This window comes from Ranitomeya imitator, chromosome 3, assembly GCF_032444005.1.
Source record: "Ranitomeya imitator isolate aRanImi1 chromosome 3, aRanImi1.pri, whole genome shotgun sequence".
Classification (NCBI taxonomy): domain Eukaryota; kingdom Metazoa; phylum Chordata; class Amphibia; order Anura; family Dendrobatidae; genus Ranitomeya; species Ranitomeya imitator.
In genome coordinates, this window is record NC_091284.1 from 782,715,859 (window position 1) to 782,738,196 (window position 22,338).

At 43.7% G+C, this 22,338-nt stretch overlaps 1 protein-coding gene across 1 annotated transcript in view; it reads right to left on the minus strand.

Moving 5' to 3' along the window:
- Positions 1-1,586: 1,586 nt before the first annotated feature.
- CWF19L2 (CWF19 like cell cycle control factor 2) overlaps positions 1,587-22,338 on the minus strand; it is a 198,483-nt gene continuing 177,731 nt past the window's right edge. The window contains exons 17-18 of the mRNA XM_069759126.1: positions 2,757-2,858; positions 1,587-1,880 (exon numbers count right to left, since the gene is read on the minus strand). Of these exons, the coding sequence (XP_069615227.1) occupies positions 1,740-1,880; positions 2,757-2,858 (243 nt within the window). The 3' untranslated portion in view covers positions 1,587-1,739. The remainder of the gene's footprint in view (positions 1,881-2,756; positions 2,859-22,338) is intronic.

The following is a 22,338-nucleotide window of genomic DNA, read 5'->3' on the forward strand; positions in this document are numbered from 1 at the left end:
CTGTTTTTTTTGACTTCTCAAGAGTACATTTTGATTCCCACCCATCCAGAAAGAGTCAGCACCAGAGGTTTTAACCCAGATTCAGAAGGAGCCAAAGGTTTTCATCTGGTGGCTCTTCTAAGGTGATGACGGTGGTTCAAGCACTACACAGTGGACCAGTCACCACCACTCTCGCAGGAGCCAAATGTTCCTGTTAATTTTTTTGGTTTCCATACATGACCAGTAGACCTATGGTATATCCTCCTTCCCTGAAACAGCACCATCCTTATCAATGATTTACGTCGGATATTGCAGCCTTATTGAGGTGAATGGGATTGAACTACAATGCCGGACATAGTCTGTACAGTAGTGCTGTTTAGGGTCTTTATTGAAACCTATCACCCCATTGATCATTTCTGATAAAGCAAAGTTTAGATGATTTCTGACGGTGGACATCCAAAATGGTTTTGACTATAGGATGTTCGCTCATTAGTATTACTTCTCCTTTACAGAGGGGCTGTTGTCTTGTTAGTGTTCCGACATCTGTCTGTCCATGAGCTATAGCCCTCCATCCCCTATGTATAAATCTAGAATCTTTTAGCCAAGTGGGTGTGATCCTCAACTCTTGTGGGCGTCTTCAGCACCACACCCCGTTGGCTAATAGGTCAGAATTCTATACAGGAAAGAGAAGGCCATCTCGGGAACAGAGGAATGCAGGAACAAAAGGAAGATCACCACCAGATTCAGGAGAATAACATTTACACCAGGTAAAATTACGTTTATGACAAGAGACCGCTCCACCAATTTTCTCATGTTGAACTGGATACACAATGTAACATAGTAACATAGTAACATAGTTAGTAAGGCTGAAAAAAAGACATTTGTCCATCCAGTTCAGCCTATATTCCATCATAATAAATACCCAGATCTACGTCCTTCTACAGAACCTAATAATCGTATGATACAATATTGTTCTGCTCCAGGAAGACATCCAGGCCTCTCTTGAACCCCTCGACTGAGTTCGCCACCACCACCTCCTCAGGCAAGCAATTCCAGATTCTCACTGCCCTAACAGTAAAGAATCCTCTTCTATGTTGGTGGAAAAACCTTCTCTCCTCCAGACGGAAAGAATGCCCCCTTGTGCCCGTCACCTTCCTTGGTATAAACAGATCCTCAGCGAGATATTTGTATTGTCCCCTTATATACTTATACATGGTTATTAGATCGCCCCTCAGTCGTCTTTTTTTGTAATATTACCTGCCGAGTGGAATAAAAGATTTTCACTTATTTATATTTTTTAATTTTGCCTCTGTTGTAGAATTCTTAGCATCAAAGTATTTGGCACTTAATGAGTTAAATTTTGTTAAGTTCAAGTGGGTGTTATCAGATAGTTTTCACTGGGGGCGTGTACTTCTCCCTGTATGATGCTGACCAATCATAACAAAATACCTTTAATTCCCAACATCTCTGCAATAGAGAGGCTACGTTAAAAAAAATTATAATGTTTTATGTTGCTTTGCAGCTACTGTGTTTGTTAAGCCTACATTATCATTTGAACATGAAAAAAAAAACAAGAATTTCAAATAATTATTAAACTGAGGCCAAAAAAAAAGTATTTACAAAGTTTATTAAAATAATTTTACTTTTTTTCTGTTTTCAGATCACACTTAAAATAAAAAGATAAAAAGTGCCCGGTGTATATAGTGAGCAGTAATATATACACACAATGTAACAGTTACAATACATTTATTGCACCGATGTTACTCTTTTGTTTTTGTGAAATCAAAGGGCTTCCACCACTGTGCAAACTGTAAAACCTTCTTCCTCTGATCGTCAAAGTTCTCTCGCACGGCTTTTCTCCAGACTCTGGGCTCCAGATCCAGCATGCCACCGATGATTTCCTAGAAAACACAAGCAAGGTATGAAACTGCTAACCAGATGCCATCCAAGTTCCTCAACAGGAGACTGTCAACCTCGCAAAAGAGGAAGATCTAGTGGTGCGATCACTTCCTGATAAGCTATTAGAAAACAATATGTAGTAATGAGGTGTTATGAGATTACAAAAAATTAACTGTGTCCTTTCACCCCAAAACAGCACCAATATTGGCCCATTGAATGTGAGCCCTAGTTATAATAATTGGTCCCTGAACCATCACTGCACAGTTATACAGGATGGCAACTGTTTCATGAAGAGGTCACTGACTGAAATAGGTCTTGAAGCACAAAGAAAAGAAAAAAAAGTATGAAATAAGGAGGTGTAGTCTGCATAGCAAAGCTGACTGGATTTCCTATGACCCAGCAGCTGCTGCTTCTCTACACCCAGAGATCACACTATCACTGGGTCTGGAGGCGGAAGCACTGTCAGTGTTTTCTCATATATAGGTCACAGCCGTATATTCTATAAATGAGTCTTTAGGTGGACCATCATGTTACTATGCTCTTTTAAGGTACAGGGAATGGAAATAGTGCATCATGGGATGGAAATATGGGGAATATATCTATTCTTGAGTGATTCAAGTCTTTCAAATGTCACGAAATGCAGTCAGCAGAAGGGTTTACTATGGACCATTGATTCACAATGTGATAAATGTGATCACTCTGAATTTTACATTGCTTTTAGTCGCTGAATAAGTGACTTTTAAGAGAATTTTGGATCCTATGCTAGAAGGACATGGAGCAGGCAGCCCATTACCAGGACAAGAAGCTCCTACTAATGTTCACAACCAATAGAACACAGAAACTTGAGAAATGTTCTGTGGTCATCAAAAGACAAATACCTTGCCAAAATAATGTGGGAACTTGTTATGGTCTTCAATAATGTGAGCAAAACCTCCTTGTAGTCCAAAATCCACCGAGAAATAAGGCAAGCCTTTAGGAACCTTTTAAAAAAAAAAAAAAAAAAAATCAGTTCAGATCATAGGGCAAAGCAGAATGTGATGATTTTAGATGATTTCCTTAGAGAAAAATAATTAGTCCATTTTTAATAATCTCTACAAAAGTGGTTGAATTTTTTTTATAATTATTTGAAATCAAACTTATTGATCGCCAAACAGTTTACAGCAGAATATTTTGCATGTCGTCATACAGTACATATACAGGAATAGTACCAATATAAACTATTTATTCATTCAATGATATTCAAATAACCACCATACAATTCTCCCCTTCCGGACCCAGAACAAATATTCACCCTCCCCTCTGTGTGCATTACAATAAAACCATACCAATAATGACATAGGTGTGACCCTTAGACAATCAGTCATATATGATTCCCACCTGTCTGTGCAGTAGGATAATGTAATTTATAGGATCAGTAAATTAAAAAAAAACACATCTCTAGCCAGCTCATCCGAAACCACAACTGCGCACCTAATCCAGTCTCCCCACACTTTACCAAATTTACCAACTGCCCCCCTCTAGATATAAACCTTTTATTTCCATTAAGATGCTAGAGTTGAGAGCTTGGACCATTTCTTCCACACATGGAGGTCTGGTTGCCAGCCGGTGTGTCACTATAAATTTTCCAATCTAGTAGAGTATTTTAGCAATAGCTAACCGTACCTGGGGAGATCCTCCCACCTTCTCCGTTAATCCTAACACACAATTCTAGAAACAGTTTAGACCGTCTCTGCATCGTGTTTAATGAAACCAACCCTGGAGGATCTAGCACCTCTTTCCATTCCTCTGTAGAAATGCTACCCACATCCTCCTCCCATCTACTCTGAACCTGGGACATTGGGTCACCCAAAATCTTCAGCAACAATGAGTTGTAAACCAGAGAGATGATTCCCTTCGTTGATTTTGCCTGTACTACGAAGTCTAACAGCCTATTGGAGGATATAGAAAGATCAGAGATGGCTTCCAGAGCCCGTATTGCTTGTCTTAGTTGTATGTATTTAAATAATTTATTTTCACACAAATTAAACTCCTGTTTCAGCTGTTCGAACAACTTGAGATGGTTATCAGAGTATAACTGATGCACATATTGAAATTCCCGATTCTTCCATTCTCCAAATACCTCCAATCTTCGCAACTCCACTAGATTAAAGTAATTCAGATAGGCATGTACTTTGAGCAGCATGTCATCCCAAACAGTCTTCTTACATGTCCACCAGATTTTATGGACCAGTCACTGGGCAGAGTATATACTGACTTACTAGAATCACACAAATTTGTAGTATCTCCAGTATCTCCCAAGTATTTTAATATTATTGACTGTAGCGCCAGCGTCTCTGCCTTCACTCCCCAGCAGAGACGCCGACTCACCACCTCGGTCCCACACCTCCTCCCTCCTCTCCTGTTGCTGATGTCCAGGGTACATGCACGCACAGCGCACAGATTCCCAGTCACTGTGCTTAGGACGCACGCATTCCCTCCTTCTTAAAGAGGCTGTGCGCACCGTCCTAAAGTGTCCCCAGCCAATGAAGTACTATTTAAGGCACCTCCACCAGCATGGAGGTGCCTGTGAAACATTGTACCATATTTTTCGGAGTATAAGACGCACCGGACCATAAGGCGCACCCCAAATTTGGGGTGAAAATTGCAGAAAAAAAAGATTTTTTTTATAAGATGGGGGTCCGTCTTATTGTCCGAATTTACAGTATCTTACCTGAGGGCTGGCGGTGGCAGAGCAGGGTCACAGGAGGCATGGTGTCAGCAGAGGTGGGGAGGTGCTGGGATGAGGAGGTGCTGGGATGAGGAGGTGCTGGGATGAGGAGGCGCAGTGAGGTATGGCGTGAGAGGGGTCCCTTTCCCCGGTATGGTGATGCAGCAGCCCGGTAAGCAGCAGAGCCGGTTGAATCCTGCGGTGGCAGAGGAGTGGCGAAGAGGTGTGGCGGCAGAGAAGGCGCAGTAAGCGGGGTCTCTTTCTCCGGTGAGGTGATGCAGCAGCCCGGTAAGCAGCAGAGCCGGGTGAATCCTGTTGTTATCGGTGGGGGCGGCCATCTTCCTGAGGCCGCGCGTGTGTAGATGAAGCGCTCTGCTTCCCGGGGCTTCAGGAAAATGGCCGCGGGAGGCCGCGCGTGCGCAGATGGAGCCGCACCTCTGCCGCCGCACCTCTGCTGCCACGGTAAGCCTGCATTGCGACTATTAGACGCACCCCCCATTTTCCCCCCTTTTTTGGAGGGGAAAAAGTGCATCTTGTAGTCCGAAAAATATTGTAGTTTGTTTCTAACACGCTTGCTAGTTCTCAGGTCCCAGTGCTCATATCTCAGTATACCTGCTTGCCCTGTCAGCAGTACCCGCCTGTATGTCAGCCGTGCACGCCTGCACCCACCTGCCAGGATGCCAGTCATGCCCGTCAGTAGCCACCTGCCTGTGTGTCCGTCATGCCAGTCAATATACTAGCTGTGCCACCCAGTACTTGCTAAAACTACCATTCCTGGTCGTTCTGCCTCCTCTCCCCTTGGGGGTCAGCTGCCATCTACCCAAGGTCAGTCCTAGTGTAGCACATGGTTCCGTCTTCCTTGTCCATCCTCGGATTGCGGTATCGTCAGCCGCCGCGCATCAGAAGTTAGACTTGATAAGGCACCTAGTCACACCCTCCACGGATCACAGCACAGCACAGTGGTTTCACCACCCTGACCGTTACATCAAACCTGCTTCCAGGGCCTCCTCGGATGCCCAGTCTAAGAAGTGCTGAAACTGGAAAACTAAGTAGGACCCCATATATATGAGGCAAAGCTAACCCCCCCCCCCCCCCCCCCTGATTTTTTGGTAATTGTAGTTTTTCCAGTCTTTATCTAGGAGTCCCTCTTTTCCACCCCCAAATCTCTAAAGTTGTTGTGCATTTTCCTGAACCAGTATTTAGGAATCCAGACAGGCAAGTTATGCACAACATACAGAATGTATGGCATTAAGCACATCTTAATGAGGTTTTCTTTTCCCCAAGGCTGACAGAGGAAAGTTTTCCCATACACATACTTTGTTCCTCATTTCAAAAACTAGTAGACTTAGAATTAATGGTATACACTCCTCTGGTTTATTAGCTATGTAAATTCCCAGATACTTAAATTTCTGAACTTTGGGCATACTTCTAGCTTTGGACTCCATTAGTACTGCTATTTAGAAGAGCGGATTTAGACCAATTTATGGTCCGGCCTGAAAAGGTCCCAAATCTCTCAATTGTGTTCATTATGTTTGGAATAGAGTATTCTGAGTTAATAATGGATAATAAGTCATCAGCATACAGAACAATCTTTTCTTCTTTGTTCCCATACTTAAAACCCTCTATCCCTGGGTGTCTTCTAATAATACAAGCTAACAGTTCTACTGCAAGTGCAAAGAGAAGCGGCAATAGCGGCCAACCTTGTCTACTCCCCTGAAAAGCTCAAATCGATCTGATATTCCCTCATAAGCCTCTACAGGTCCTTCTCAAAAAATTAGCATATAGTGTTAAATTTCATTATTTACCATAATGTAATGATTACAATGAAACTTTCATATATTATAGATTCATTATCCACCAACTGAAATTTGTCAGGTCTTTTATTGTTTTAATACTGATGATTTTGGCATACAACTCCTGATAACCCAAAAAACCTGTCTCAATAAATTAGCATATCAAGAAAAGGTTCTCTAAACGACCTATTACCCTAATCTTCTGAATCAACTAATTAACTCTAAACACATGCAAAAGATACCTGAGGCTTTTATAAACTCCCTGCCTGGTTCATTACTCAAAACCCCCATCATGGGTAAGACTAGCGACCTGACAGATGTCAAGAAGGCCATCATTGACACCCTCAAGCAAGAGGGTAAGACCCAGAAAGAAATTTCTCAACAAATAGGCTGTTCCCAGAGTGCTGTATCAAGGCACCTCAATGGTAAGTCTGTTGGAAGGAAACAATGTGGCAGAAAACGCTGTACAACGAGAAGAGGAGACCGGACCCTGAGGAAGATTGTGGAGAAGGACCGATTCCAGACCTTGGGGAACCTGAGGAAGCAGTGGACTGAGTCTGGTGTGGAAACATCCAGAGCCACCGTGCACAGGCGTGTGCAGGAAATGGGCTACAGGTGCCGCATTCCCCAGGTAAAGCCACTTTTGAACCATAAACAGCGGCAGAGGCGCCTGACCTGGGCTACAGAGAAGCAGCACTGGACTGTTGCTAAGTGGTCCCAAGTACTTTTTTCTGATGAAAGCAAATTTTGCATGTCATTCGGAAATCAAGGTGCCAGAGTCTGGAGGAAGACTGGGGAGAAGGAAATGCCAAAATGCCTGAAGTCCAGTGTCAAGTACCCACAGTCAGTGATGGTGTGGGGTGCCATGTCAGCTGCTGGTGTTGGTCCACTGTGTTTCATCAAGGGCAGGGTCAATGCAGCTAGCTATCAGGAGATTTTGGAGCACTTCATGCTTCCATCGGCTGAAATGCTTTATGGAGATGAAGATTTCATTTTTCAGCACGACCTGGCACCTGCTCACAGTGCCAAAACCACTGGTAAATGGTTTACTGACCATGGTATTACTGTGCTCAATTGGCCTGCCAACTCTCCTGACCTGAACCCCATAGAGAATCTGTGGGATATTGTGAAGAGAAAGTTGAGAGACGCAAGACCCAACACTCTGGATGAGCTTAAGGCCGCTATTGAAGCATCCTGGGCCTCCATAACATCTCAGCAGTGTCACAGGCTGATTGCCTCCATGCCACGCCGCATTGAAGCAGTCATTTCTGCCAAAGGATTCCCGACCAAGTATTGAGTGCATAATTGAACATTATTATTTGTTGTTTTTTTTGTTTGTTATTAAAAAACACTTTTATTTGATTGGATGGGTGAAATATGCTAATTTATTGAGACAGGTTTTTTGGGTTATCAGGAGTTGTATGCCAAAATCATCAGTATTAAAACAATAAAAGACCTGACAAATTTCAGTTGGTGGATAATGAATCTATAATATATGAAAGTTTAATTGTAATCATTACATTATGGTAAATAATGAAATTTAACACTATATGCTAATTTTTTGAGAAGGACCTGTACTTTAGCCTTTGGGGATTCATAGAGTATCTTAACCCATTTAATGAAATTAAACCGCCCATATACACTTCCACTCAACACTTTTAAAACACCTTTAGCGGCATCAAGGGAGACAATAGATTAAGTGGTTATCTTGTGCCGCTTGCAGGTTTAAAAATACCCTTCGCCGGTTAATGGTCATTGATTTACAAGGCATGAACCCGGACTGATCAGAGTGAATAACTGAATAGATGACCAAATTCAACAGAGTGGCCTGGATTTTTGCTAGAATGTTTACGTCCGATGTCAGCAACGATAACGGCCTATATGAATCCGGGAGATCTTTCTCCTTCCCCTCTTTTGTAATCACTACGATTGTTGCGTCCCATACAGAGTTCAGCATCCTGGAATGCATTGTCCAAAGCGGTCGTTTAATAAACTGATCAAAAGGAGTTATTCTGCTGAGAGCTATAGTCTGTACAATAACAATTTTATTTCTATAGCGCCAACATATTCCGCAGAATACGAAGAATATGAGAGAGGACATATACAGAACAAACTAACATATTTCATCAGTTACAGGAGTGAGGGCCCTGCTACTTGCGAGCTTACAATATGTAAGGAAATAGGGGGGACATGATAGGTGGAACGTGCTGTCATGTATGGTCCAGCCATCAATATAATAAAGGTTTTCATATTAGGCTGCATGATCCGGTCATCAGCAAGGATATGTCTAAGTGCAGTCACCATGTTCTATTGGGTGCTTAGAGTATGTGGAGAAAGATGAATAGGAGGGAGCAGATTATCATTAACAGGCTTTAGTTAGGTTAGTGAGTCAAGGTGATAGGCCTGTCTAATGAGATGTGTTTTTAAAGCACACTTAAAAAAAAAAAAAATTATATATATATATCATTTAGGGTAGTGCATTTCAGAACACAGGTGCAGCATGAGAGAAGTCTTAGAGACGGAGAACGGAGTTGCAGAACGGAGGGCACGGATACAGCTGTGGAGCCCTTTGTGGGTGAGAGATAAGTTTTTATTGTATTCCTTAGCGAATGGGTAACCAGTGCAGTGACTGGCACAAGGTGGAGGGATCGGTGAAGCCGCTGGACAAAAATTTGACTCTGGCTGCTGCATTCAGGATGGATTGGAGAGGAGAAAGTTTGGTAAGAGGGAGACCGATCAGTAAAGAGTTGAAACAGTTCAACCGAGAATGAAGAAGAGCGATAAGTGTTTTTGCAGTTTCAAGGTGAGAAAAGGTCGGATTCTGAAGATGGTTTTAAGATGCAGGTGACATGAGTGAGCGAGCGATTGGATATAGGAAAGACAGGAAAGTTGTGTGTAAAAAATAAAACCCCAAGACAGCGAGTATGCCGCTTGAGAGTTATGGCTGAACCACCCAAGGTAATTGAAATATTGGGCATAGATAGGTTAGTAGAGGGAGGAAACATGAGAAGTTCAGTTTTGGAGAGATTCTTTTTCAGATAGTGTGAGGACATGATGTTAGAGGCAGTGGACAGACAATCCTTGTTATTTTGTACTAAGGTTGGGGTGATATCACGAGAAGAGGTGTATAATTGGGTGTCATCAGCATACAGATGGTACTGGAAACTAAATCTGCTGATTGTTTGTCCAATAGTGGGAGCTTATAGAGATAAAAAGCAGGGGATCTAGGACTGATCCTTGGAGAACCCCAATAGTAGGGGGAAGATTAAAAGAGTAAGAGTCAGCAAAAGATACAGTGAAGGAGCAGTCAAAAATGCTGGAGTAGAACCAGGAAAGAATGATGTTCCTCAAGCCAAAAGAGCAGAGCATAGTGAGGAGGAGCTGGTGATCCAGAGTGTCAAATGCTGCAGAGTTCCAGAAAAATCAGCAGGGAGTAGTGACGATTAGATTTTGCTGTTAATAGGTCATTAGAGACTTTAGTGAGGGCAGTTTCAGTTGAGTGTAAAGTTGGGAAACCAGATTGTAAAGGGTCAAGAAGAGAGTTATCAGATAGCGGATGAGACAGGAGTGGACCGAACATCCCATGAGCTTAGAGACATAGGGGAGATTAGAGACAGGTTTATAGTTAGCAGCAACATAGGTCTGGTAGAGGAATATTTTATTCAAGTAAAGGGGTTATGACAGCGTGTTTGAATGAAGAGGGAACAATACCAGAAGAAAGATTAAATATTTTAGTTAGGTGGGTAGAGGCAGCTGGGCAGAGGTACTGGAGGAGATGTGAGGGAAAAGAATCACTGGTGCAGGTTGGAGGGCGCGAAGAAGCGAGGAGCTTGGTAACTCCTTATGTGACAGGCTCGAAGAGGGAAAGTGAGCTTGGGTTGCGGGAGGGAAGAGGATCCATGCTCTGAGGGGATTGTGCAAAATTGTCGACTGATGTGGTTGATTTTTTTTATAGGAAGTAAGTGGTCAGATCATCAGTATTGAGATTAGTGACAGGGGCCAGTACTTTAGGACTCAGGAGAGAGTGGAAAGCTTCGAAGAGTCGTTTGAGATTGTTGGATAGTAATGTGATGAGGGTGGTAAAGTGGACTTGTTTGGCCAGATGGAGAGCAGAGTTAAAAGTTTTGAACATGAATTTATAGTGGATGAAGTCTTCTGCTAAAAGTGATTTTCTCCACTGACGCTTGGCACACCTTGAGCAGTGCTGGACAAAAAAAGTGTTTGCATAATGTGCCAAGGATACCACTGTCTGTGTCAGGTCTTTTTGCATGTAGCCAGTGCTGCTTCATCCATGGCACTCTGCAATGTATTAATATAATGTGACAATATTGAGTCTTGACAGAAAAGGGAGGAGATGGAAGCTAAAGATGACTGTATATTGTTCATAAACTGCTGGGTATTGATCACACGTAGATTTCTGTATGCGTGCGATGTGGGGGTGTCCTGCATGTGGAGACAGTTCTTGACAGAGAAGAAGGTTGTGGTCCAACAGCGGGAGAGGGGAGTTAGTAAAGTCATGCACTGAGCAGAGAGAAGACCAGGTCCAGCGTATTCCCATCTACATGTGTAGGAGAGTTAGTAAACTATGAAACACAGAAAGGGGGAGGTTGGAGAAAGAAGAGGAGTGGCAGATGGTGAGAGCGGATCATCAATGAGGTCCTTTAAGTCCACCATGATGAGAGTGGGAATGTCACAGGATCGAAAATGTGGAAGTCAAGTGGCAAAGTTATCCAGAAATTGATGAGGGGAGCCCAGCGGGAGATACAAAACCGCCACTCACAGGGAAAAGGGCTTGAAGAGTTTAACAGTGCGGACTTCAAGGGAAGGAATCATAAGGGAGGGTAACGGGGAAGGGGGGGGGGGGGGGAACCTGGAAAGCACATTGTAATGAAAGGAGTAGACCAACACCTCCACCTTTCTGACCTTAGGTCTGGGGGTATGTGAGAATTGTAGCTCACCACATGAGAGGAGCAGCGATGGTGGTGTTAGACTGTTAGATCCAGGTTTCAGTGAGAGCCAGAAGGTCAAATGAATTGGAAAGGAAGAAGTCTTGTAAGTAGAGGGGTTTGTTGCACACTGACTGACTTATGTATAGTGCCACCAGAGGAGAAATGAGGTATTACACAGTTCTCATTGAAGTCAATGGTTCTAAGCTGTGGTGAATACATAATGGAATACATTTTCGCACCATCTATATCTCAGGGAATATCTTTGTAAGAAATGGCTTTTCCTTTATATTTTTACACATCAGATTGTAGAATGTTGAACTAATATGTACATGTGCCATCTCTATATGTTATAATCTTAAGATATAGATACGGGTTTAACATTTTATAACCAGTGTTGCGTATCTTCAAATGACTAGCAATAATACAAATTGAAAATGCTAACATTGACATGAAAATAAAAAGGTAAAAAAAAAAAAAAAACGTGAGACATGAATGCTTCATCCCATGAAAAAGCCATTAGGCGAAACCCAATGCCAGCCATTGACTGTTGCGCCACGTATTTTTAGATTCTATGGGCTTTTATCTACATATTACATAGGTACATCGGTTGAAAAAAAGATCTAGGTCCATCAAGTTCAACTTTTCTCCACCACTCATACCTTTTGTCACTAAATTTTCTATAACTCGCAATATTATTTGTACTGAGGAAATCATTCAGCCCTTTTTTAAAAAGCTACAGTGTCTGCCATTACTATCTCTTGTGGTCGGCATTCCACAGTCTGACTGCTCTAACTGTAAAGAACCCCTTTCCTGTATAGCTGACAGAATCGCCTTTCTTCCACTCGCAACGAGTGCCCCCTAGTCCTTACTATGGTCTTTGGTATAGTATAGCTTTTTTTTCTGCTTATTTTTGATGTATTTAGGTTTATGGTGCAATCGAAGGGTAAAGCTGTCCTTATACAACAGTTATCTCAAATGTATGACCGGCATTGGTGAGGAACCTAGTTTAGTCCATCGTAGTCTAGGAGATGGCAACCTCAGAAGAATGTGCCACCACTATTCCATTTAAGCAATCAGGGCGATCTGGCTCGAAAGGTGGATGTGGAAATTTGGAATAGACCAAGATATTGTAGGGCAAAAAAAATAGGTAATATTAAAAAGGAGCTAATTAGCCTGGTTAAGTCACAACACATCCTGAGTCAACGTACCGCGCCCCACGTCTATAAATCCTTCCTTCATTTCAGCATGGTATTAGAGGAAGCCTGTATGGAACGAATGGCTGATGACATGTGAATGGAAGCGAGAAAATCCATATGGTGTCATCTCAAAAGGTGAAGAGGTCTCCAAAGTCAGACAGGTTAGGAATAAATAGGAAAGCTCAATTCCATCCGGCACTGGGGAATATTCGTCGCCTTCTTTAATAAGGCACATCGGATCTGTCCCTTTCATGTTATTTATAGTGGGAAGAAGAGATCTGAGAAAGGACCTTCGGTGCCTCCGACATTTACTAGTAAGAATTATAAATACGGCCTTTTGATCATTTAAGATTTTTCAACTTAAAACACTTTTTGGTCTATTACTTTAAAAACAAGCTAACGTCTGACTTACAGCTTAATATACTACATAGCTCTGCAGGATAGAAAAGGGTCTGGAACGGTGCGAGTTCAGGAGGATTAGTACCAACCTCGGATTCCCGTATGGGTGACCACCAGATCAGTAAGTAGCGGAGCCCCTCCGACTTAGCAATGGTTAACCTGTGCCCGCAGAAACCCCTTTAACTGGTGCTAAAGGAATAAATAAGTTTAGTTCTGATTAGAAGTGAGCGAACGTGCTTGGATAAGGCGTTATCCGAGCACGCTCGTGTCCTAATCGAGTATTTTTGGCACGCTTAAGTCTATGCGGCTGTTCGACATCGGCAACACATGCGGAGATTTCCTGTTTGTTAGCCAATCCCTGCAGGTGTTGCGGCTGACAAACAGCCACGAGACATGAGACCGCGGCAACTCGAGCATTTTTTTTTTTTTCGATAAATGTCGGCCATTATCAGCTTGGAAGGGTTTCCCTCAATGAAATTACATTTTAATCAATAGATCTGGGAATAATATGTTCCACAATTGGATGCGCTAAAATAAAATGTTCCTGTGCTGAGATAATCTTATACATGTGCCCCCTGCTGCGTACTGTGTAATGGTCATGTCAGCACATTCCACAGTTCCTGGCTAGGGAGGGCAGGGATCTAAGTCACTTATGATAAGGGAGTACACAGATGAAACAGCAGGGGCTGAAAGATGCTACATTCTGAGGTAACACATTTTCCTGCCTGTTTTATCACAGGAGCTAGTGTTTCTGCCACGTCACCACTGGTGACGCAGAGAAACACTCATTCTTGTGTTACCACAGGCAGAGAAACAGGATACCTCAAAAAGTAGCAGGTCTGAGCCCCTGCTGTTTAATCTGTATACTCACTTATCTTAAGTGACTAAGGCTTCCTCCCCGGGCCAGTAGCTGGGGTAGGTGCCAACCACGAACTGGAGCAGCCCTCCACGGTCAGACACGGCCATTACACAGTACAAAGCAGGGGCAAATTTAGAAGATTCTCTCAGCACAGGAACAGGATTTTTTTAAACACATACAGTTGTGGAACTTATTATTATTCCAATGTGTAATAAATAAAATTTACTTTGATGGTGGAGCAACCCCTTTCAAGATTAGTGAAGGCTAAATATTTGTCAAAATACTAATTAATAATACTTTTAAGTAGCAGACATCACTGGGATTAAAGTGGTCATCTCAAAATTTGATAGTCAAAATATATTTCTTTTTATCCCCATTTAAAATAAAGAAATGTAAAAAATAAACATATCAAAATATAAAATTAAGCCATAAATTAAATAAAACATAAAAAAAACAAAATGCCAAAATTGCTGCTCACACTTCCCACAAAGAAAACAATAAGAAGTGAACATGTAGTATGCATCCAAGACCGTATACATAAAAAAATGTATTTTTCTTCCTTAATTTCACTGCACTTGGAAAATGTTTTTTTCACGTTTTTCAGTAAATTGTACGGTACAATGAATGGTGTCATTCAAAACCACAACTTGCCATACAAAAAAAACCAAGCCCTTACATGACTAATGATGAAAAAAAAAAAAAATTATGGCTCTCGGAAGAAAGGGAGGAAAAATAGCAAAAACTAAACGTTATGGGGTCGTTAAGAAGTTAATGGATTTGATACTTTTATATAGGCTGCATACAACAACCACTAATGGGAGCTTAATGAAAACAAATGAAATCTGTCAGCAAGTTTTTGCTATGTAATCTGAGAGCACCATGATGTATGCGCCGAGACCCTGTTTCCAGCGATGTGTCACTTATGGGGCTGCTTGACGTACTTTTGATAGGATCCCTGTTTTCTTTGTTGAAGATGTAGCAGCCAGCCCACACATCTGATTGATTGGCAGCTTGCTGACAGTGTACACTGCAAGCTGCCAGTGGTGGGGGCGGAGTCACATAGATTAGTCTGACTGGTCTGCATGTGAGACCTAGTCCTCTAGCGATAATCTACGTCGGATAAAACACGGATTGTATTGAAACTAAATCACACAGCCTAATAAGTGACATATCACTCGAATCAGGCTCTCTTCTGCTACATCATGGTGTGCTCAGATTAAAATGTCAAAAATCTACTGGCAGATCCCTTTAAATATACAACTAGTATGGATTCCAACAGGAGCTATATATGAGCCTCAATGGGGACAGTGCCAATAATGTTTGTAAAGTGCTGTGGTATTAATGGCGCTATATAAATGAGTAAAATAAATTAATACAAAATCTGTGTGTGATGAGCTCCCCCTTGTGGAGGCTGCAGGTAGCCATTATGACAGTTTCACCCAACAGAGAGCTTCATCATGTACTCTGGACCCAATAAAAAAAAAAGTGATTAAGGGTTCAAAAAAAAAAAAAAAAAAAAAATAGATTAATAATAATAAAAAAAAATCATTACTACAGGCAAATAATAAATAAAATTAACAGTATATTAATTTCTTATGGAGTTACGGAGACATAAGTGTTTAATCTATAAAGAATTATGCAAGAAATAACTACGAGATAGATTAAAGTATAAAACTTTTTCTTTGTGAGACGATGACATTATATCTGACATTCAAAATGTCACTGAGAGCCCGCGGGCCGCTCCAGACAGTGCGAGATTGGTCATTATAGGAGGCGCTACATCTGCAGACATGAGAGGAGCGAGCCAGGCTGGACATTCCCGGCAGATCACACCGCGCACTATGGAAATGATGGAGGGCATTGCTGAAAAACACCGCAACATATCCCCTACAATGATCTCACATAATCTCTGCAGAGGAACAACGGAGAGAATCGCTCCCAACATTTCATACAAATTGGAATTAGAGGTAATCTAGAACGCGATCGTCTCCGGTATGAAGACACCGCCGAGCGCGAGAGGAGAATACAGCCAGAGAATGGCCCCCGAAACGTTTCCGCTCATAATGGCAGAACATTTCTAAATCTAAACATGGGCAGACTAAAAGCTGACTTTGGAGGGTAGCCCCCCAAGTCTTTGGGATTGTATTTGGTGATACCTTGGGGGCTTTGCATCAATTTTCGCGATGCCTCTTTTTCCTATCGCTAGATGGATAACGCACCACTATTCTTCTTACACTGAAATATCTGAGAGATGTGTCCATAAAATATCCCAGTTTTTTGTGCTCTATTGGAGCGCTGCCTGCTGTTTTTCTACTTTTAGAGTGAACCTTATGTCAGTGTCCCGGGGTCTCACCCCCGATATTCCACCTTGCTGCCGCTATGCTGTTAAATGGATAAAACTAAGGGGTCACACTAATCATTGATTTCAGGATTTCCATTCAGTCCCATTGCCCCCAGTGTATAATAAGTGGCCCCCTTGCCAACAGTATGACATCTGGCCCCTCTCCCCCCTTACAAAACATCTGGCACCTTGCCCCATTAACCCCTCCCCCATCCCGTACAAAACATCTGGCCACTCGCCCACTGTTTGACATCCGGCCACTTATCCCCTTTTAGCTCCGTACAAAACATCTGGCCCCTCGCCCACTGTGTATCACATCAGGCCACTCACCCACTACCCAGTGTAAAATATCTTACCCCCACCCCCAGTGTATAACATCTAGCTCCCCCCCCCTCGTGTATAACATGATGCCACGCGGGTAAAACATGCGGCCTCCCGCCGCGTGGGTTTAACATGTGGCTCTTCACCACGTGGCTATAACATTCGGCCCCCCTGTGTATAACATCTGTCCCCCCCCACCCTTCCCCCTGTGTCCTCTGCATATAACTTATGGCCCCTCGCCTCCCCGGTGTATAACATACGGCCCCTCTGCCTCCCCGGTGTATAACATACGGCCGCTCCGCCTCCCCGGTGTATAACATACGGCCCCTCCGCCTCCCCGGTGTATAACATACGGCCCCTCCACCTCCCCGGTGTATAACATACGGCCCCTCCACCTCCCCGGTGAAAAACATACGGCCCCTCCGCCTCCCCGGTGTATAACATACTGCCCCTCACCTCCCCGGTGAATAACATACGGCCCCTCCGCCTCCCTGATGTATAATATACTGCCCCTCGCCTCCCCGGTGTATAACATACTGCCCCTCACCTCCCCAGTGAATAACATACGGCCCTCCGCCTCCCCGGTGTATAACATACGGCCCCTCCACCTCCCCGGTGTATAACATACGGCCCCTCCGCCTCCCTGATGTATAATATACTGCCCCTCGCCTCCCCGGTGAATAACATACGGCCCCTCCGCCTCCCCGGTGTATAACATACGGCCCCTCCGCCTCCCTGATACTGCCCCTCGCCTCCCCGGTGTATAACATACGGCCCCCTGCCTCCCCGATGTATAACATACGGCCCCTTGCCTCCCTGCTGTATAATATACTGCCCCTCGCCTCCCCGGTGTATAACATAAGGCCCCTCCGCCTCCCTGATGTATAACATACTGCCCCCTGCCTCCCCGGTGTATAACATACGGCCCCCTGCCTCCCTGGTGTATAACATACTGCCCCTCCGCCTCCCCGGTGTATAACATACGGCCCTCCGCCTCCCCGGTGTATAACATACGGCCCTCCGCCTCCCCGGTGTATAACATACAGCCCTCCGCCTCCCCGGTGTATAACATACGGCCCTCCGCCTCCCCGGTGTATAACATATGGCCCTCCGCCTCCCCGGTGTATAACATATGGCCCCTCCGCCTCCCTGATGTATAACATACGGCCTTCCGCCATGCTGTCCGCCCTTACTAACATGTGACAGAATGGCCGGTGGTGCAGAGCGCAATGATACCAGCGCGGTCCTGTATAGGAGCCTCCAGGGTAACAAGTCAGGTCATGACATTTCTTCCCTCGAGAATAGAATCAGTGGACAGAAGACGCCTCATCCTTTGCCTTTACTGTTTGGTAAATTACCTTTCATTTCGGTGTTTGGCGCATGATGCTTTTTGCAGCAATCAATGATCATATTTTATGCTTACAGAGAAGAAACCACATGGATTTTTGGAAGACTTATAGATCGGATGACCTAACGTGAGGGACTGACTGTGGAAGGTCTCATGGTTTTCTTTAGTCCTCCAGATAAGATTCTCCGACATTTTCCCATTTATTATCCCTTTCCTGACTCCCAGCACATTAATCACGCCGTACCATACGCTTCTGCCTGTCACCATTTCGCAGATCCTGGTGTCTCCTCCGTACTGTAAATTAACTGATCTGACCCCATCTCGTCTCCTCCACCTTGAAAGTAACCGGCAGTAATCAGCTTACCGTTCCTTCCGCATGGCTGTCTTCTTTCAATGGAAATTATTTATACAGAGCCATCAGTCGGGCGGTTTATTATCTGATGTAATTATAGTGGAGTCATTTCCGAAATTTATTCAGGGAGATGGGGAAACCTCTGTCCATAAACCATAATAAAAGTATTATACTGCTGATATTCTGTGGAACGGAACCCCCCCACCCCCCCAAAGTTTTTATTTTCCAATAGGAAATGTATTGTGTTTTTTGTACTGGACTGAACAGCATTTTATATTAGTCACATTGACCATATGGACCTGGTAAATCTGGATATCACCCACTGACTTCTGTAGGAGAGTGTTATGGGCATGCTCTGTTAGCGGCGCAGAGATCATTGTGCAGAGAGGGGAGAGGAGGTGAGCGGTGACCATCATGTATTGTGAGGATATTGTGTTATTTATGCACGAGCGATATCTTTCATTGTAATCCTGCCTGTGATGATAATGTGACTGCTGGGAAGTGGTCTCTACAGATCGAGAAGTACGAGTCTGGACTGAAGCTCGGTGGTCAGTATGGAAACTGCAAGATTTCATTTTTAAGATACAGATGTAGGAAAATGGAAATAAACTTATTTTACTAATAGCCCATTTTTTTTGACAATGTGTTTATTATTAGGCACGTGGATGTCATAGATGGGGGGAGGCTTCCTGCATGGGACCCCATCACACAATTAGTTAGGAAGAAGAGCAACCACAGAGTGTCTCTCACTGACAAAGACTAGATGATGCCATATATATTACATTGTCTGTGTAGAAGAAATTGACATCATGACCGAGTGTAAGGAAAAAGTATTGGAATCCACGAATGTCGTTCCGCATTGAGTCCCACCGCCCCTGGTGTATAACACCCTGCCCCCGCCATGCCGTCTGCCTTCACTGATAGACCGGCTCATGGTGCAGAGCTCACCGATACCAGCGCGGCCCGGTATAGGAGCCATCGGGGTAATAAGTCGGGTAATAAGCTGGGAGCTTCATGCAGCTTTACATCACCAAGCACAATGCCGAGTGCTGGATGGAGTGGTGTAAAGCCACCACAACTGGACTCTGGAGCAGTGGGAACAAGTTCCATGCAGTGACAAATCACAATTTCCTATCTGGCGTCTGATGGACGAGTCTGGTGAAAGCCAGGAGAACGTTACCTGCCTGACGGCATTGTACCCACTGAACAGTTTGGTGGAGGAGGGGTAATGCTCTGGGGGTCTTTTTCAGGGAGCGGCCATCAAGTTACAAAGCAGGGAAATCGTCATACTTCAGGATAACCAGATATTTTTGACAATTGTAGCTTCCAACCTTGTGGAAACAGTTTTGGGAAGGTCCTTTTCTGCTCCCCGTGACTGTGCCCCAATGCACAAGCCAAGGTCCATAAAGCCATTGTTGGGGGGAGACTGGTGTAGAAGAACATCACCTCAACCCCATCCTATACTTTTGGGATGCTTTAGAAGAGAGATTGTGAGCCCGATTGCTCCTCCAGCATCAATGTCTGACCTCACTGATGCTCTTCTGAATGAAGGGGCAACATTTCCCACAGACCCCTCCAAAATCTTGTATAAAGTCTTCCCAGAAGAATGGAAGCTGATCTAGCTGTGGGGACCACCTCCATATGAGGGTCTATGGATGTAGAATGGGAGGTCACAAAGGCTCCTGGAGGTGAATGTGGAGGGGCACATACTTTAGTCGAGACGGTGTAGATAGATATGGGATAACAAGATTGAAGATACGTGGGAGAGAGACAGACGGAATATATATTGTCCCCATGTACAGACCCATAACCTATGGCATAGAAGATACACAGATGTGACAGAACATTCGGAGCTCACACACTTGGAGACATCCAGTCCATGTTCGAGAAGTTTTTCATTCACTCTTGGGACGGAAGAAAATTCACTGTAATGATTTTCGCTCCCGGCATAATTAATGTGATAAAAATGAGAGCGTACTGTGAATATTTATTAACGCCGCGCATAAATTACAGAGCGAGGCGCACAAGTTGATGTCGCCCATCTATTCCCCGAACTGATGGTATTCAAATCATGAAATACCAGAGAAACAAGGAGAAGATGTCTCCCGGGACGTCACACGGAAAGGTCACTTTATACAGTCATCCTCCGTGACGTGTGAGCTCCTCCGCCCTGACAGAGGACCCCGGACAATGTTCCTGCTCCGTGGTTAGAGAGCAACCTGGGCCACGGGACCTCGCAGAACAGCGCGGAATAGATGTGAGCGCCCTATTATCTGTACGCCGGACAACGCAGAAACCGGGCACATTTAATGGCAGCATTTGGGTTAAGTGCAATGAAGGAATTCACGTCATCATCCCTGATTTTCTAGCTCAGGTTAATGTCAGTATCCTCAGTGCACTAAGGTACCCAAAAGGTCAATTTTGGGATCCCTCGTGGAAAGGGTTAAAGCTACAGATCTGGACTTGTTCTGGCTGTAACAGGAGACAAAGCGGTAATATTTCAGCTTCGCACTTCTCTCTGAAAAGGTGGAATAGAAAGGAACATGCCGCCATCGCTGTACGGCTGCAGACGTCTCGATTGGGCAGAGCGATTCAGGATCTGACCATTCCGAGAGCCCAGGGAGTCCGCACAGCCGTAACGGCGCTCAGATTAAGAACAGAGGTGTTAGAGACTTCGAATTGTGGGGTCAGTGACGCCACGGTTCCAGATATTGTGTGGCATCACGCACCTATCCTACGTATTCTGCCTATGTCGACATAGGAGGTGCACAGTGCCGCGACGCGCGCTCTGCCCGTGACGCACACAAGAGGCGGGTATCACCCCCACATGACATGTCACTATGCAAAGATACCTGCACACGTTCAGTCACCGGACTCGTGCACCTCTAATGTGTAAGAGTCTAAAGCAAGGTTATCCTCATGCAGTGGGAGGAAATAAGTATTTGATCCCTTGCTCATTTTGTAAGTTTGCCCACTGACAAAGACATGAACAGTCTACATAATTTTCAGAGTAGGTTAATTTTAAATATTTAGAGATAGAATATCAAAAATAAAATCCAGAAAATCACATTGTATAAATTATATAAATTTACATTTTGCAGTGAGAAATAAGTATTTGATCCCCTACCAACCATTAAGAGTTCTGGCTCCTACAGACCGTTAGACGCTCCTAATCAACTCGTTACCTGCATTAGACCGCTGTCTTACATAGTCACCTTTATAAAAGACTCCTCTCCACAGACTCAATCAGTCAGACTCTAACCTCTACAACATGGGCAAAGAGCTTTATAAGGAGGATGTCAGGGACAAGATCATACCGCATCAATGGGAGAATGGATGGAGTCACATAATACTGTAAAATCCCGAATGACAACCTCCTTCCATCCGCCAGAAAATTAAAAATGGGTCGTGGCTGGGTTTTCCAGCAAGACAATGACCCAAAACATACAGTCAAGGCAGTAAAGGACTGGCTCAAAAAGAAGCACATTAAGGTCATGGAGGGGCCTAGCCAGTCTCCTGACCTTAATCCCATAGAAAACGAGGGAGTTGAAACTCCGAGTTTCCAAGCGACAGCCTCAAAATATTAATGATTTAGAGATTATCTGCAAAGAGGAGTGGACCAAAATTCCTCCTGACATGTGCACAAACCTCATCATCAACTACAAAGAACGACTGACTGCTGTGCTTGCCAACAAGGGTTTTGCCACCAAGTATTAAGTCTTGTTTGCCAGAGGGATCAAATACTTATGTCTCACTGCAAAATGCAAATAAATTTATATAAATTTATACAATGTGATTTTCTGGATTTTATTTTTGAGATCCTCTCTCTCAATGTTAAAATTAACCGACCCTTAACCCCTTAAGCCCCGAGGGTGGTTTGCACATTAATGACCGGGCCAATTTTTACAATTCTGACCACTGTCCCTTTATGAGGTTATAACTCTGGAACGCTTTAACGGATCTTGGCGATTCTGACACTGTTTTCTCGTGACATATTGTACTTCATGGTAGTGGTAAAATTTATTCAATATAACTTGCGTTTATTTGGAAATTTGGCGAAAATTTAGAAAATTTTGCAATTTTCCAACTTTAAATTTTTATGCCCTTAAATCACAAGATATGTCACGCAAAATACTTAATAAGTAACATTTCCCACATGTCTACTTTACATCAGCACAATTTTGGAACCAAAATT